Below are 16,071 nucleotides of genomic sequence, written 5' to 3' on the forward strand. Positions count from 1 at the left end.
CAGTTTGTCAGTAAGCACTGCTGGAGCGAGCTGATCGGAAGCGAAGTTGACACTTCAGTGTTCATAAGCAATACATAATCGTAACTCCGCTACACAATCCACCAAATATACAACTAAATGCACAAACTGTACAATTTAGTCCCCCACAATTCTAAAGTCCCTTTTCACAAAGTGTCCCTGAATTAAATACGAAACTGTCATGAAATTAATGTACACAAGCATCAAAAATACACTTACAACCCCTTTAAACATACAATTCCTTCATTCTGTTCTTAAAATGTACATAAGCAGCATATTTAGCCTCAGAAAGTGCACCCAGACTTAACTAATTAGCACCGGCTATTCAAAATAACTAGTCTGATATGACATTTCCAGTAAAATGTCAACACAAAAAAATGCTGGTATTCTTAAAGACCCGCTCCCAATTCCTGTCATAAAATAGAAAAACAAAATATAATTTCTTTAGGGAAGGTTTCCCCAAGGGGGATTTATCTGCCAGAAATGGAAAATCAGGGCCATTCACTAATCTTGTGAAGCTCAGAGCTGCTCTTTCGAGGGTGTCAAGAATGAACAGAAGAAAATGGCACTCGGGCTGCTGTTTTCTCTCTGTGGATCTCAAGACACAACAGCACCCTGGGCACATATCTGGAGGACAGCCAGAGACTTTTGATGACTGACCAGCCATTAAAACCTGGGCAGGATACAACCCAAATTGTTAAACACTAATGAAGCAGTGAAAACGACAAACATCTTAAGTTCTGTCTGTGACCTCAGGCAATTGGAATATGTAGGTAGGCATTCTAGACATCTAAAGTAACCATGAAGGCCTACTGACTTAACACAGAAAGCAGTGCCTGAAGTTCTAAATATTATGAACAGGGGTACTCTCAGAAATGTTTGTCTTGACAGCTCTACAATGGGTATCTAAGGACCTTTATTTCTTGAAGTAAAGTCTAGACTAGACATATTTGCCATCCTGTTCTTGTGGAAGTCTTTCTGCGAATCTCTGATCTAACATTTCTTTTTAGAAATAGCTTGACCGGAAGTTACTAGTCCTTCTGAATTTGGGGAAATTTACATTTTTTGAAGTTCTGTCATTGTTGAAGTCATATTGCTAACCATCCTCCTAGAAGTGAGCAAGACGCAGGCAAGAAGATAGAAATGGGGAGGGGGTTGGGGTGTAATTCTTTAAGGGGAAAGAGGAGTATGTGGTAGTCAATGCTGTTCCCTGGGGCTGGATATACCTTGAGCCCCCCCCAACACACACATGCTTTATTTGTATCCTCTTGCTGCTGTTTTTATTTTTTCTGGAACTCGTACTCATCTTTGGATTGGCTCTCTTTCTTTGCCTCTGGTAGAAAGCACACTGTTTTGAGGGGGGTAAAATACCTCTGGTACTTAGGAAAGGAAGGATGGAATGGATGGGTTAACTCCTTCTATAGTCTTTTCCATGTTTTCCAACTTCTTAAACACAACATAAGCCCAGGGCACAAAACATAGGTTCATAGGTAGGTACTAGGCTATCGGACCAAGGGCCTAAGTAAGCCTAGCCAACAAGGTTCCCTGGCTTATGCCACCCAAGAAAGTTACTTTCCTGTGCCCCTGTCAAGCAGAGCCACAGAAGTGATCCCCAGGGTGCATTTCCAATTTCCCCTCTACTCATCAAGATTTTTCTTGAAGAGTGCTAATGAGGAACTTTGCTCGACATAGATGGGTAGCTTGTTCCAGAGTATGGGAAGTCTCTGGGACAGGAATCTATCCCTCCAGCATCTCATGTTTATTGTGGTGACAATGTTTAGGTCCCTAGAGCGTCTAAGCTCGGAGGGATTGGGATTTCTATAGGTGTAGCATGTCCAACAACTCGGGGTGTGACATAGCTTTATATGTTAGGCAGAGATCACCAAGGAGTAGGCAATATGCTACGGAGTAAAGCTGGAGTTTTTTGAGACGGTCAGTGTATGGCATCTGTTTGAGGCCAGTAATCCTCTTTGTGAGGTACTTTTGTGGCCTTTCCAGCTGCTGCAGATGTCTTGTGAGGTACATTCCAAAAGGGGCATTGTACTCTATAGTGGGTCTAAGTGTTGAGTAGAGGGGAACAATTACCTCTTTTTTCCTGGATGAGAACCCTTTTGTGATTAGGTGTGCCACGTAGAAGAATGTCCTGACTACTGTCCACTTGGGTCCCAAGGTCTCTCATCACACAGAGTTAAGCAGACTGCCGCCTGTGTGGTAGTTCATGGGTACAGACTTGTTGGCATTAAGCCTGACACCAGGCATCTGTTTCAGTGAGGCCCTTCTGTAGGATGTCCACATCATTTGGGGACTCTACTATAGCTCCTAGGTTGCAGTCATCTGCAAACTTCGTTAGCCAAAGGTCTTCTGTGTTCGCTTGTACTTCAGTGAAGTAGATACCAAACAGGAGAGGTCCCAGGACTGAACCCTGTGGTACTCCACTTGTCACTAGTTTGAAGTCAGATTTGGAGTCTGCAACTTTTACAGTATGGGTTCTGTCAGTGAGCCAGCTGGCAACACATCTTGTGATGTAGGGATTTATACCTAGTTTAGTGAGTTTAGCTAGAATTCCAGAATGGGGGATGGCGCTGAAAGCCTTGGCGAGGTCAAGATAGGCTGTGTGAGCCACATTACCCTCGTCTATGGCTTTGGTGACTGCCTCAAAGAACTCAATCAAGTTCAGGAGGCATGATCTGCCTTTCACAAACCCGACCTGGGTGGGGTCCAGAGTTTGGAGGTTACCAATGTCTTTGTTTTAGAGTTCCATGATGATACGTTCCATGGTCTTAGAGACCAGGCTAGTCAGGCTAATAGGGCGACAGTCCCCGGGATCAGTGTTAGCTCCCCCTTTGTGGAGTGGGATAACTGTTGCTGTGCACCATTCAGTGGGCACAAAGCCTGATGTTAGGCTATGATTGAACATGGTGCTTAGATGGGGAGCCAGTTCATTCTGAAGTTAGTGTAAAACGCAGCCTGGGATGTTGTCCGGTCCCATGGATGCTGTGTTTTTGGCTTTAGAGTGTGCAGCTTTTACCTGTGTAATTGTGATTACAGGGACCCTGCATTCTTCCTGTATAGATATGGGCCTTTAGAGGGTGAGAGAGGGGTAAAGTTAGCACAGAACCTATCTGCCAGGATGTTGGCAATATCAGTTGGTTCTATAATTTTCACGCCGTTGTGCTGCAACTCAGATCAGATCTGGGTGTTGCCATTGAGATTCTTGACACAGCTATAGAATGCTTTGTGGTTGTCCCTAGAATCAGTGACGATTTTGTTTTCGTAACTAGCTTTGGAGGATCTTATAAGGTACTAAGGCTGACCAGGGAGCTCCTCCGCTCATGGGATTTTACTCTCTTTTGCAACAGTTTCTTCCTTCTGTTGTAGAGCAGGGGACCACCAGATAGGCTTCTTCTTTTTTTTTTTTTATATAGAGGATAGCATCTTGGTTCTGTTAGGGATAGCACAATCCATCCACTCATGTAAGTGCTTATAGAGTGCATTTGTGTAGGATTCAGCAGTTGTAACTGTACTGTCCATCTGCATGGGTGTCATGAAGTTCACCACTTCTGTCTTAAAAAGCATGAAGTTGACTTTGGAGATACGTTTTACTGTGGTTTCCTTATTGAGGGGTGGGGGCGGGATGTGGATATCTAGGGTGATTAGCTTATAGTAGGATCTGACCAACAAGGAGATGACTTCAGGTGCAGAACACCAGTCACACATGCTGGTAATGACTAGGTCTAGGATATTGTTGCTCCTGGTGGGGGTGTGGATAAGTTAATCCAGGGCATTGGAATTTATGAATTCCACAAAGTATTGAGCGAAGGAGTTGGTACATGAGAAGTTTTCACAGTTAATGGTGGGGTAGTTGAAATCGCCCATTATTAGGGTGTTTGGTTGAACCCTAATATTTTCCAGTACATCAAGAAACGAGGAGTGGGAATCCTGGGGTATGGTGGGGGATCTGTAGCAAGCTACAATTTGGATTGCAGTTTTTCCCCAGAGTTAATTGCACTTGGAAAATCTCAAATGCATTATGCTGAGCAACTAGCCTGGAGGTGTGGGTAACCTTAATGAATATGGATACACCTCCACCTCTGGTGTTCCAGTCCAGGTTAGATGGCCGAAATGTGTGGTATGAGTTATAGCTTGGTAATGCAGGGGTGCTCTCTGGATCCTTGAACCAGGTCTCAGTCACTCCACAGATATCGACGTTCTCCATTTTAAGGAGTGCCTCGAGGGAGTGCATTTTGAGATTTAGACCTCTAGCATTAAGTAGCATTACCTTCAGTTTCTGCTTGCCTGTTCCTGTTACGATGGTAAATTTGTCATTTGAACCTTGCCTAAAAAAAGGCACTATAGGGACGGCAAGAGCCTTAGCCAGTATCCGGAATCCCACAGGTGACAGGTGCAGACCATCGCTGGCAAAGCATTGTGGTCTGTCGACCATGTTGTCCCAGGCAGACAGATACTGGATCCCCTTAGAATGACAACAGAAGTTTAGCCAATTGTTGAAGTCAATCATTTTGTCCTTGTACTGCGATATCATTCTGGGCGGTGGCAGGATGCTACTCAGGGCTAGGGTCATACCTACCTGGGCTACAAGATCGGAGAGCTCTTCCATGTCTCTTTTCATGTAGTCCAGGGTGGTACGTCTTAGGTCATCCACACCAACATGGACAATGACAGAGTCATATTTGTACTTGTTGTGGAGTGACCCGAGTGTGTGGATTATGTGGCGGATCCTGGCACCCGACAGGCAGCTGACAGTAACCCTCTCCTTGTTTAGCCTGGTGAGTGGGACATCAGTGTGCCTGACTATAGAGTCACCTATGATTAGTGTTGGGTCCGTTGTTTTGCCTTACGGGCTGTGGTTGAGTGGCACACTGAGTCTGTGGGCTATGGTCTCAATTGGGGTTGTGTTGGGAGGTGAAGGTTGTTTGTGTTTCTGCTTTGGAGGTTTCTGTTGCTTAAGCAAATTATTATTGAGAGCCTCCGCAAATGTTTTTGTGTTTCTATGTGTGGATTTTGGTGGTGTACGTTTAGTGGGACTATGTGATGAGTGTGGTGTGGTGCAAGTGTTTACCTTCTCCTCTTGACTGTCAAGTTCAGTCTTGGATGGAGAGAGCTTTACCTCCAGTTTGGCTAGATAAATGCATCTCTCACAGGTTGTAGTATTGAGTGGTAGGTGGAGAGGGTTGTCTGTGTACATGAGGCAATTGCTACACTGCCCCAAGATGCCCAGATTCATTAGATAGACAGGAAAGAACACTGGGAGCTGACCCTTGGACATGCCTGAATAAAAAACTATTTTTCTCTAGACAAGTGAGGAAAGTGAGTACAAGAGCTGTTTTTCTCTAAGCAAGTGAGGAAAGTAAGTACAAAAACTGTTTTCCTCTAGGTAATAAGGAAGGTTGAGTGCTGTGGTAATTTGCAGCTTATTTAATGCTTACAAGTTCTGAACATGTGCTGAACACGAATAAGCAAATTCAAGTGCTAAAACTAAGAATCTAATCTGTATCTGAACTACACTAGTTACTGGAAAGAAAGAAGTGCAAATGCGGGCTTTTAAATCAGAAAGTTGAGAGAGATGGGAAAATTACCCAAATGACCAATAAATACAATTTCTGGCCCAGAAACCAGTCTATGTGGTAGATAGGTTCACTAGTGCTTACCACTCCCACTGATAAGCTAGAAAGCTTCCCTCCAACACAGCTCTTTCACCAGATGGTTCAGTGAACAGCTGCACTTTACAATGTCAAACAAAGACTGGGGCTGACTCTGTAATACCAACCATGGGGGTTGCATCAACAGCATCATACCAACATATGATGGCATGTTCTCTTAATCACAAAGAAGTCTGGAATTATTACAGAAAAGCAGCCTTCTTGAACTCATTCTGCACACCCCCATAGCTTTCCAATAGCTGCTGGATCATATGGTCCTGGGACTTAAAGATGTGGGTCTGGAAGTTGAAGACTCTGAAAGCCAGAGTTGTTGAGGAATACACCTTCACCATGTATCTATCAAATAACCTATTCTCCTTACCAACAGGGGAGTGAGTTGTGGCTTACAGCTGGTCTAGTTACCTCAGCTGTTTTCACGGACATGGTACCTGGAACTTCTATAGATTTTTAAAAGAAATTTATAGAAAGATTAAAGTACAGTTATGTACACTTACCATAAATGTAAATGTTCGAGTGTATTCACTGTTGCAGTCATCACACTTGGGTTATCTGCCTGTAGGTAGCCCTCAGATGGCCCAAATACCAGAGTCTTGGGATTTCTGCGTCGAACGTTGTCACCTCTTCCATGATGTCAGGTCATCAAGGGTATAAAACATGCAGCCGACGCCATTAAATCAGTTTTTTCTTGCCCCGGATGCCAGGAGCCACCAAAATAGGAAGCAATTACATGGTCTGGAACACCTCCAGTAAAATGTAAATACCATAGCCATAAGATATGGCCAAAAAGAGGATAGGTAGAAAGTCTAGAAAAGTCAGGGGGCTGGAGGGAGGGTAACCAGGACTGCAACAGTGAATACACTCGAACATCTACATTTATGGTACGTGTACACAACTATACTATGTTCTTCATGTTTCACTGTTGCAGTCATCACACTTTGGTTGATTCCCAAAGCTGATTAAGGGTGGAGGTAGTCAAGAAGTATTAGGGCTGGCTAGCAGGCCTTGTAAGACTGCTGCGGCAAATCCAGCTCTGGACTCAGAAAAGACAGGTAAGTGGTAATGCTCGGTGAAGGTGTGTACAGAATTCCAGGATGTCCCTGGTAGGGACTTCCCTAAGAAATGCTGTAGATGTTGAGGTAGCCCTAGTGGAATGAGTTCTGATCCTCTGTGGGGTATGTTTACCATGGTGTTTGTAGCAGAAATGGATGCAGTGTGCTATCCATTTGGAAATGGTTTGCTTTGAAATGACCTTGCCCTCTACCCCTGTAGCAAAGCTGACTAGCAGCTGGTTAGAATTTCTGAAAGGCTTAGTTCTGTCAAGGTAGAACCTGAGCTGTCTGTGCACATCCAAGGAGTGCAGGATCTTTTCCCCTTTACTCTGAGGATCATGGAAAAAGGTTGGTAAATGGATGGATTGGTTTAAATCCACACTGGATACCACCTTAGGCATAAAGGATGTGTTAGTCCTGAGGGAGACCCTGTCAGCATGGAAAATAATGAAGGGTTCCACAGCCATTAGTGCCTGTAGCTCAGACACTCTTCTTGCTGAAGTGATGGCTAGAAGTAAGGCTGTTTTCCAAGAGAGGAATTTCAACTCTGCTGTAGCAGCTGGTTCAAAAGGGGGAAGCGTGAGCTTCTCTAGTACAAAGTTAAGGTCCCTGGCAGGAGAGGGAGCTTTCCTCGGGGAGTCTTAAATTGTTAGCTCCTCTCAGGAACTGTTTGATCAAAGGGTGAGAAAAGAGAGGTGGCTAAGTATTGTAATGAGCTGAGATGGTTGAGGCATGAATCAATTGATGAGAAGGATAGGCCTTTGTGGAGCAGCTCTGCTAGGTAATCTAGGATTTGAGGTAAGGAGGGCACGGCTGTGTCCTTTCCTAGAGACTGGCTCCAAGAACAGTATATTTCCACTTTTCTGAATAGGATTTCCAGGACTAGGCCTTCTGGCCTCAAGGATGGCGTCCAGCACCTGTTTGCTGAGGGTTGCTGGAGGTGTGTTCAGGGAATAAGCCAAGCTGCAAGGTTCAGTGTTTGCAGCTGAGGATACAAAATCTTTCCCTCCTGGATAGCAGGGAAAGGGGTCTGGTGTAGGTGCCAGAGTGGCACTGCTGTCAGACTGCATAGGAGTGGGTACCAGTGCTGGCATGGCCAGTCTGGTGCAATAAGGATTGTCCTTGGTCCGTCCTGCTTGATCTTGAGTAGTACTTTTGAGAGGAGAGGCAGAGGGGGAAAGGCTTAAATTGAGACGTTTTCCCATGTAAAGGATAGGGCATCCACTCGCCATGCTTGGCTGTGGGGATTTTTGGTGCAAATTTTGCTCAATTGATGGTTTTGGGAGTAGGCAAACAGGTCCACCTCTGGTGTCCCCCACCTGTTGATTAGAAGTTTGAATGAGTTGGGTTTCAGTTTCGTGTGGGTCCAGTAGATTTCTGCTTAAGTCGTCTGCCAGTAAATTCTGTTTGCCTGGCAGGAATTGAGGTTGCAGGTGCACTTGGTTGCTCAAGGCTGTGTTCCACAGGGCCATGGCTAACCTGCAGAGTGGGTAGGAATGAGTTCCCCACTGCTTGTTTATGTACCACATAACTGTGGTGTTGTCTGTCTTTATCAAGAGTTGTCCTGGAAGGATAAAGTATTTGAAGGCTGTCGGAGCATTCTGCAGAGCTAACAATTCTTTTTGATTGATATGCAGATGAATTTGTCCTGGGCTCCATTTGCCTTGAATGCATTTGCCTGCCATGTGAGCCCCCCATGCATAGTCTGATGCGTCTATTGTCAGGGTTTGGGTGGCGAGGGGTTGAGTGAAAGGAAATCCCTTGTTGTGGCCGCAAGCCTCTGCCCACCAAAGGAACTCTGCCCTTAGACAAGGAATGATAGGAATCAGTGTTTCCAAGTCCTTGTTGACACCAGTGTTTCCAAGTCCTTGTTGACACCAGAGACTTTTTAAGTACCATTGAAGTTTCCTCATATGCAGTCTTGCATATGGAACTAATAGAATGCATGAGGCCATGAACCCTAGGGCTTGCAGTAGTTTTCTTGCAGATAGCTGGGTTTTGGTGGCCATAAGTTTGAAGTAATTTGTCAAATGAACCTGCTTTTCTGGAGTGAGGAATGCCATCTGGGAAGTTGTGTTCAAGCTTGCTCTCAGGAATACAATCTTTTGGCTGGGCACCAGATGGGAATTATTTTCGTTGATGGTGTACCCCGGAGAAGTCAGAAGTACCTTTACAATGCCAGGTGCTGAAGTAGCAATTCCTGACTGTCCGCCTGAATCAGGCAATTGTCCAAGTATGGGTAAATTTGAATATTTCTCTGCCTGCAGTATGCAATGGCTGGAGCCAGGCACTTTGTGAACACCCTGGGCGCAGTAGAAAATCCAAAGGGAAGTGCAGAGAACTGATAGTGCTTAGAGCCGGCCCTGAAGCGTAGATATTTCCTGCAAGATTCCCTTATGGGGATGTGCAGATAAACTTCTTTTAAGTCTAGGGTGACTAGCCAGGAGTCCTTGGCTAGCAAAGGAAGCAGCTGCTGTAGTGTAAGCATTTTGAATTTTGGGACCACCAGGAAGGTGTTGAGAATGGACACATCCAGGAGCGCCATGAGCTCTCTTTTCTGGGCACCAGGAACAGTCTGGAGTAGAAACCCTGTCCCCTTTGCTCTATTGGAATAGGCTGAATAGCCCTGATACTAAGGAGAGAAAGTACTTGCGTTTGAGCCACTGCCCACTGGTTTGGGGGAAGGTCTGGCAACCTCCTGTGGGTTGGCAGTGAGTGGAAGTAGAATCTGTATCCCTGGGATACAATGTTTAGAACCCATCGGTTCTGGGTAATGGACATCCAGTTTTTTGCATGCAGGGCAAGTTTTCCTCCTAGGGGTGCAAGTACTTGGACACGGCTGGGAAGGATGATAGACAAGTCATTGTGAACTTTTTCCATAAGAGGGTGGCTTATCACTCCCTGATTTTGAGGTGGGAGCACTCCATTGCTTAGATCTCTGCATACCCTGAGACTGTAGTCTTGGTTGTCTGTTGCCCCTAGGTTTGGACTGAGAAGGCCTGGGAGGGGCTGGAAAGGACCAGTTTGTAGAAGGCCAATGCCTAATGAATCTAGGTGGCTGTACCTGTAAGAAATCTTTAACAGTTTGCATAGATTTAGTTTTTTCCTCCATCTTTTTAAGGACTTCTGCTTTTGTGCCAAACAAATGTTTCCGGTGTAATGGAGCATCTAGTAATTTTGTCTGACATGGTCTGGCAAGATTTGCTCCTTCAGCCAAGCATGCCTTCTCAGTACAGACCCAGTGACAGCAGTCCTGCAAGATGCTTCTAAAGCATCAAAACCACACTGCAAAGTATGTTTACCAACTTGGCTTGCAGAATGCATTAATTCTTGTAAATCTTTATTTTCTGCACAATCTGGAAGCAACAGCATTTTCTGTTTAATTAGTTCCATAATATGCTGCTGGTACTTCAACATGTGAAACTGGCAATTTAAAGCCCTTATGGCAAGAGTTGCAGAGGTATATACCTTATTACCCCATCTGTCTAAAGCTCTAGAATCCCTGTCCGAGGGGGGTAGGGTTTTGGGCTGTAGTAGCCTTACTACCTTTAGGTCCCTGTGAAATGGTCTCTGGATCTGCAGTGGGATTCTTAAGGATACATTTGTGAGAGTCAGGTACTCTGTAGTATATGTCAGGCTTTCTAGGAGCTGGTGGTAAAGTATCAGGAGTAAGACTGGATTCCATGAAGACATCATCTACAATATCCAGGACAGAGGGTACAGCTAGAGGCCTGTGCTGAGGCAAGTCTAAAAATTCTCTGAGTCTCTTTTTGGACTGTGGGTAGTCCTGGCCTTCCCAGCGGAAATGCTCTCTTAAGGTATGCAAGGTTTCACCAAAAGAAAAGTTCTCTGGTGGGGAGGCAGAGGGAATGGAATCATTTGCATCTGAATCCTCATAATTAGATAAGGGAATGTCCTGGTAATCAGAGGAATCAGAGTCATCGGACTCATGGTCTGTAGAATCAGAAGGAAAATCAATCCTTTGTCTTTTAGAGGGGGAAGGCTGGCTTCCCCTAATTAAAGTAATAAGGTCTTCAGCCATTCTAAGCATTTGTTTCTGTGGCATGGGAGCTTGAGCATGCATTTTGGTAGTTCGGTTTTCTAGGCATAGTGCGAACTCCTGGCCTGAGAAACTCGGTAGTTTTAGTCAGAAACAAAGTAGACTGTTTAATACGAACATCAGAAGGTCGGAATACACCCTCAGAAGCCGGTGCCTGCACAGTGGCTCCGGATCCATCCAAAGTAGAGAAATCCGCAGGTTCCATAGTTGAAGAAGCATCTCACGGCATACAGGACTCTGAATGGGTCTCAGCAGAGGCCTGTGAATCTATAGAAGAGGGTATCATGGGCTGCGAAAGCTCCTCACTGAGTACCGGTGGACTGGCGACTAGCTTAACAGAAGCATCGTCGGCAGTTTTGGACCTCTGTGGTCTGTCTCTGTTTTTATCCTTACGTTTTTTCGGATGATCAGTAGTCAGATGATTTATCGAAGCCATTTCGGAATACAGAGAATGAGAGCAAAAGAATTTAGTGACAAAGATAGCCTGATGACGAATATTTCAGGCGTTAAACAAGGCACAAAACTGAGAGCGAGGAACGTCATGGTCTGGGCCTAAACAAGTGACGTAGTAAGAATGAAAATCTCTGTGAGGTACTGGATTTCCACAGGCAAGACAACTAACTTTTTCTGACATCGGTTAGACCAAGAAAAAAACATCCCCAACAGGGTACTTAACTTTAGAAGACTTCAGGTTTGAAACTCGAACAACAAAAATTTCAGGTAGTGGCTGACCGGCACTTGGGAACTGCTGCTGCTTCGGCCTCCTGTGCAGCAAGAAAAGCTAATATAAGGGCGTCGGCTGCATGTTTTATACCCCTGACATCATGGAAGAGGCGATGGCATCCGACACAGAAATCCCAAGACTCTGGTATTCGGGGCGACTGAGGGCTACCTGCAGGCAGATAACCCAAGTGTGATGACTGCAACAGTGAAGCACGAAGAACATATGACCAAGCCTCTTAAGGGCAGGCAGGTGTAGTCAAGCTCCGGCTCTCTGATGTTAAGGAGGGCAACTTGGATTGCCGGAACAGTAACAGGCTTTGGTGACCCACAGCCCAAGATGTTCTATAACTCTCTTCTGAGACACACTGCCTTAACAGGCTTGTCAGTGGAAATGTGAATATATCCTTGAGGGGTGGTTTACAGGCCACAATCCCCTCACCAGCTGTGTCACATAACAGAAGAAATCTGGGATATGTAGTCCAGCTACTCATCTTCATCTTCTGAACCCAAGGAGTCAGTCTCTCTCAGGTGAGGTCTACCCCTTCTCTTTGACAGACTCACTCGTGATATAGTGGGCTGGTCTGCGATGAGCTGTAGAGTCTGAAGAAATTGGAGAAAGTCTAATATTGGTTTAGCCCAATCCTGTAAAGAAGGCAGAGATATACTAGTGGCTGGAGACCCATCAAGGGGCAGCTTTAGCCTGTAAGAGGCCTGGGTCTCAGAATGACTCCTATGTCTTTGAGTGGCTGTAAGGTCTTAGGAGCCTTTGTGCAGACATCCCTGGGATGTAACTTCTAAGTACTTGTGTGGGCGTCAGGAAACCTCCCTCCCCTTTTTAATTACCAGACAATGTTCTGGAGTAGATAACTCCCTATCCACTCCCTTTAAGGCTACAGGCTGTCCTGCCCAAGGAAATATGCGTACTGCTGGCAGCATGACACCCTCCAATGGAGCTGTAGAGGCATCAGACATAAAAGACATCAGATCCAGGGGCTGGTCAGCCTGCCCTTGGGCTCAGCTCCACTTCTTAATTGAGCAGCTGTGAATACTACATACCCCTCCATCCCCATAAAGAATTGCACGCCAACCCCTCCCGATGGCTTGCCCTCTATTAGGAAGCTGGTTGCTGATACAACTGCAATAAGGAAAGACAGGAACTTCTATTCACAGACAGCAAGAGGTTACTAATAGGATAGTAGCTTGCTTTGTGCTGTGGTCTGACCTAACAGACTCTTGAACAATGTTATGTGTGCAACACACATGGCAAGAAAGGAAGGTGTACACCAGCATTCAGAAAAGTACATCCTCCCAAGATAAAAGCAGACATTAGAATATCTGTGGGAGAAGGGTGCTGAATGTCAAACCGTAGCTTATGGTAAAGTTCCCTGAACTAATTACTGCAGCAGTGAACCACATTATGGATATCAAAAATAACTGACTTTCACTTACTTTTTGTTAATTTATAATATATGTGTTAAATTAAGTTAAAAAAATAAAGTTTGACATCGAAACAGTCCTCCATTCCATTACAAGTTGTACAACTGTGGACATATTGATGTGGCAATAGTATTCGGTCTGATAAATGTTTGGAAAACTACTTTGGTATTACCACCCACAGCTCTCAATCATCCCAAATTACCTGGGAGCACCCATATTTTAGCTTAATTATGCTCGCTTTCCCGAGTGCCCGATTTGAGTGCAACTATACCAGAGATCTGCAGTGAAGCATGCTCTGTTCTGGCTGTAGACGTCAAAGCCAATCAGAGCATTACTTTACTGCACTCGTTTTGCATGCGGCTAGCATGCTTCATTTCCTGTTTTGTGAGGAAAGCGGCTGCAGCGGATCTGGTGTGGCTGAAGTGCTCAATTAGGTCCACTCAGTCCACATATCGAGGCAGTATCGGCATGGTGAAGGAAAAGGCTTATAGTCGCATTTGGATTGCACTGGAGGACTGGAAGATCAGCGTTGCTGTAGTGTTTGATCAAGAGAAGGGAGAGAGAGCAGTGTACCGGTACCTGAATCGAGTAGTGGCCGTCTGTGGTGGTCTGGATCAGATTCCGATCTTGAGAGAAAGAAGGAAGCAGCAGTGTCATGCTTTTTTTTTTTTTTTTTTTTGTAATGTGGATTTGTGGAAACTGAATCACTCCAGAAGGTCTGAAGTTTGAAGTGGTGGTCTGGTCCGTGTGATCGAGGATTTTATTTTTCGTTTTATTTTAGAGGTAAGTAAGCTCTTTTTTGTGAGTATCCAGGGTACTTTTATCTGGCCAAACTGCATTTGGGTCGCTCTCGAACTTAAAGCTTTTGCAGAAAAAAGGAGAAAACCCATGTAAAATGAATTGCATAGGTTCACAGTTAAACTATGCAAGGATAAAGTGATCAGCTGACTGTTAAAACATTTTCTGTGAGCAAAAGAATTTACATGTTACTTCATCATCTCTTTAACTTCTAGTTTACAACCATGTTAATGATCTGCTACTCATATTGACATTCTGAAGTTAAGTCATTCATCTTCTTTAATGTACAGATATGTATCTACTATTTTCTGGATTAATTTTACAGATGCTAATTGCTAAATGTTGTTTAATTCATTTACATGCCAACCGTGGCATAGCCTCTTCTAAATAGTAACAGCGAAATGTTCAGTGCTTCTTTCTAAATTATGATTCCACATTTTCTAGACAAGAGTCCCTGGGAGAAAATGTATTTATTAATTTGCTTTTTGCTGACCTGATGAGTTGCTCTTAGACTGTGGCCTGTTTTTATGGAAGAAGTCAGGTGATATTTATGCACAGTGTGACAAATTTGGCCAGGAAATCACTAACCTTCCCTTCACTCCTTCTGATAAAGTGCTTTAGTATCATTTACATCCATCCACGTTACTGTCAACTTAGGAAGAAAGAATAATGCTATAATGCGTCTTCTGAAGGATGGAAGTTGTATTCCTTTTGCTTCATTAGGTCTTAAAGGTGAGATAATTAGATGCATATGCTGGAAATATGTGTTAAAAAACAAAAGTGTTATGTACCTACTTTGAACTTGGAGAATGCAGTCTCTTATATTTTTGGTATTTTTGCATAATTTTCAGTTTATCAATTGTTTTCATGACCTATGTGGATAGAATGGTTTACTGAATACAAATTCACCAGATTGTCTTAATTCTGAAAGAATATTGGTCAGTTCAGCAAATACTAAATTACTAGATTGACCTGAAGTGATCACAGCTATGTAAAAGTACTGATTCATTAAAGTTCTATACTCTCAAAACCCTACTAATACAGTTGACAGTGAGATTAACTCCAACTTAGTGGAATAAAAAAATCGTGTTTCTGGTGTTTTACAGAGAAAACATACTCTTGCATTCCATCTTCCAAAACCTTTAGTACATCCCATACAAACAAAAACTCTCCTTACAGCTACACTGAAAAGCCTCAGACTCCTTTCCAGCCCCCAAATATAACAGAGTAGGTTGTCAGGATGGTCATCAGCATTAGTTGGGCTTCAAGGAAGTAGAAACTAATGATGCCTTGCCTTTGTGTAATTGAATGAATGGCTGGGCATGTCCATTAATCCACTTATTTAAATATGCATATCTTATGTTAATTAGGTGGCCCTGAATGTCCCTGATTTTTAAAGTCCTTTGTCCCTGCCTCTCAGATCTGGAGGTTGAGGTATGTTACCACCTTGTGGCTAGAAATGAAGCTGTAACTTTTCTTTCTTTCTTTTTTTTTATGAAGTCAATTACCACAAATGCAGTGACAACAGTAGACATTCTTTTCAAAAAGGGCAGGGGATCTAGAAGACCTCTGGACAAGAATCTTCACTTCCATCAAATGTACATGAGGTAGCAAAGTTATCACATAACCAGACCGTTTTGTTACCCTGCTGATTTATAACAGACTCACAGATATCAGTGCTTTCTGGATAGGATTACTATATTAATACAAATGTGTACTTAAAATGATAAAGCAGTAGTTTTCACCTTGGAAAGTCTTCATCTTGCCACTCTTCTTTCAGTTCCACTCCTTCCATCCTCAATCTGGCCTCTGTAGTAGCTATAGATTCCTGCCGTTCCAGCGACGGTTGCATGCTATTCCAAATTTGTCAAAAAATGGAATATAATGTGATATTTGCAAAAATATGTACGTTATGCATACAAAAGATTTCTCAAAAAGTACTTATGTCTACAATAACAAAAAAATACTAGTTTACCACATAAATGTGGAACTATTTTAAATACCATGTGCAAATGTTAACAGTGCAACAGTTGTTGCTTTGTGTTTGAAATGCACTGACTGTTAAAACACCAAGGTCAGACAGTAGATTCAGCTGACTGTGGACCATACTTCTCAACCTATTATAGCAGGAAATCTGAAAAAAAAATGGAGGGACAAAGGCCCCATAATAGGGACGACTTTTAAATATTGCTCCTACAAACATAAAAAGTCGATAGAATAACAGGTTTTGCATTAGAATGAATTTTTCTGAAGGGTATAATATCTGAAACTCAAATGTCTGCCATTATTTCCCGAATTCAATCTT

General features: G+C 43.6%; 1 protein-coding gene across 4 annotated transcripts in view; it reads right to left on the reverse strand.

Moving 5' to 3' along the window:
- The window catches only part of BNIP2 (BCL2 interacting protein 2), a 2,487,402-nt gene extending 2,471,752 nt beyond the window's left edge, over nucleotides 1–15,650 (reverse strand). For all 4 annotated transcript variants that reach the window (XM_044077377.1, XM_044077376.1, XM_044077379.1 and 1 more), the window contains exon 1: nucleotides 15,512–15,650. In XM_044077377.1, coding sequence (XP_043933312.1) covers nucleotides 15,512–15,618 — 107 coding nt within the window. In that variant the 5' untranslated portion in view covers nucleotides 15,619–15,650. The remainder of the gene's footprint in view (nucleotides 1–15,511) is intronic.
- Between the last annotated feature and the right edge of the window lie 421 nt (nucleotides 15,651–16,071).

Source organism: Protopterus annectens, chromosome 7.part0, assembly GCF_019279795.1.
Source record: "Protopterus annectens isolate FY-2018-M chromosome 7.part0, PAN1.0, whole genome shotgun sequence".
NCBI lineage: Eukaryota > Metazoa > Chordata > Ceratodontiformes > Protopteridae > Protopterus > Protopterus annectens.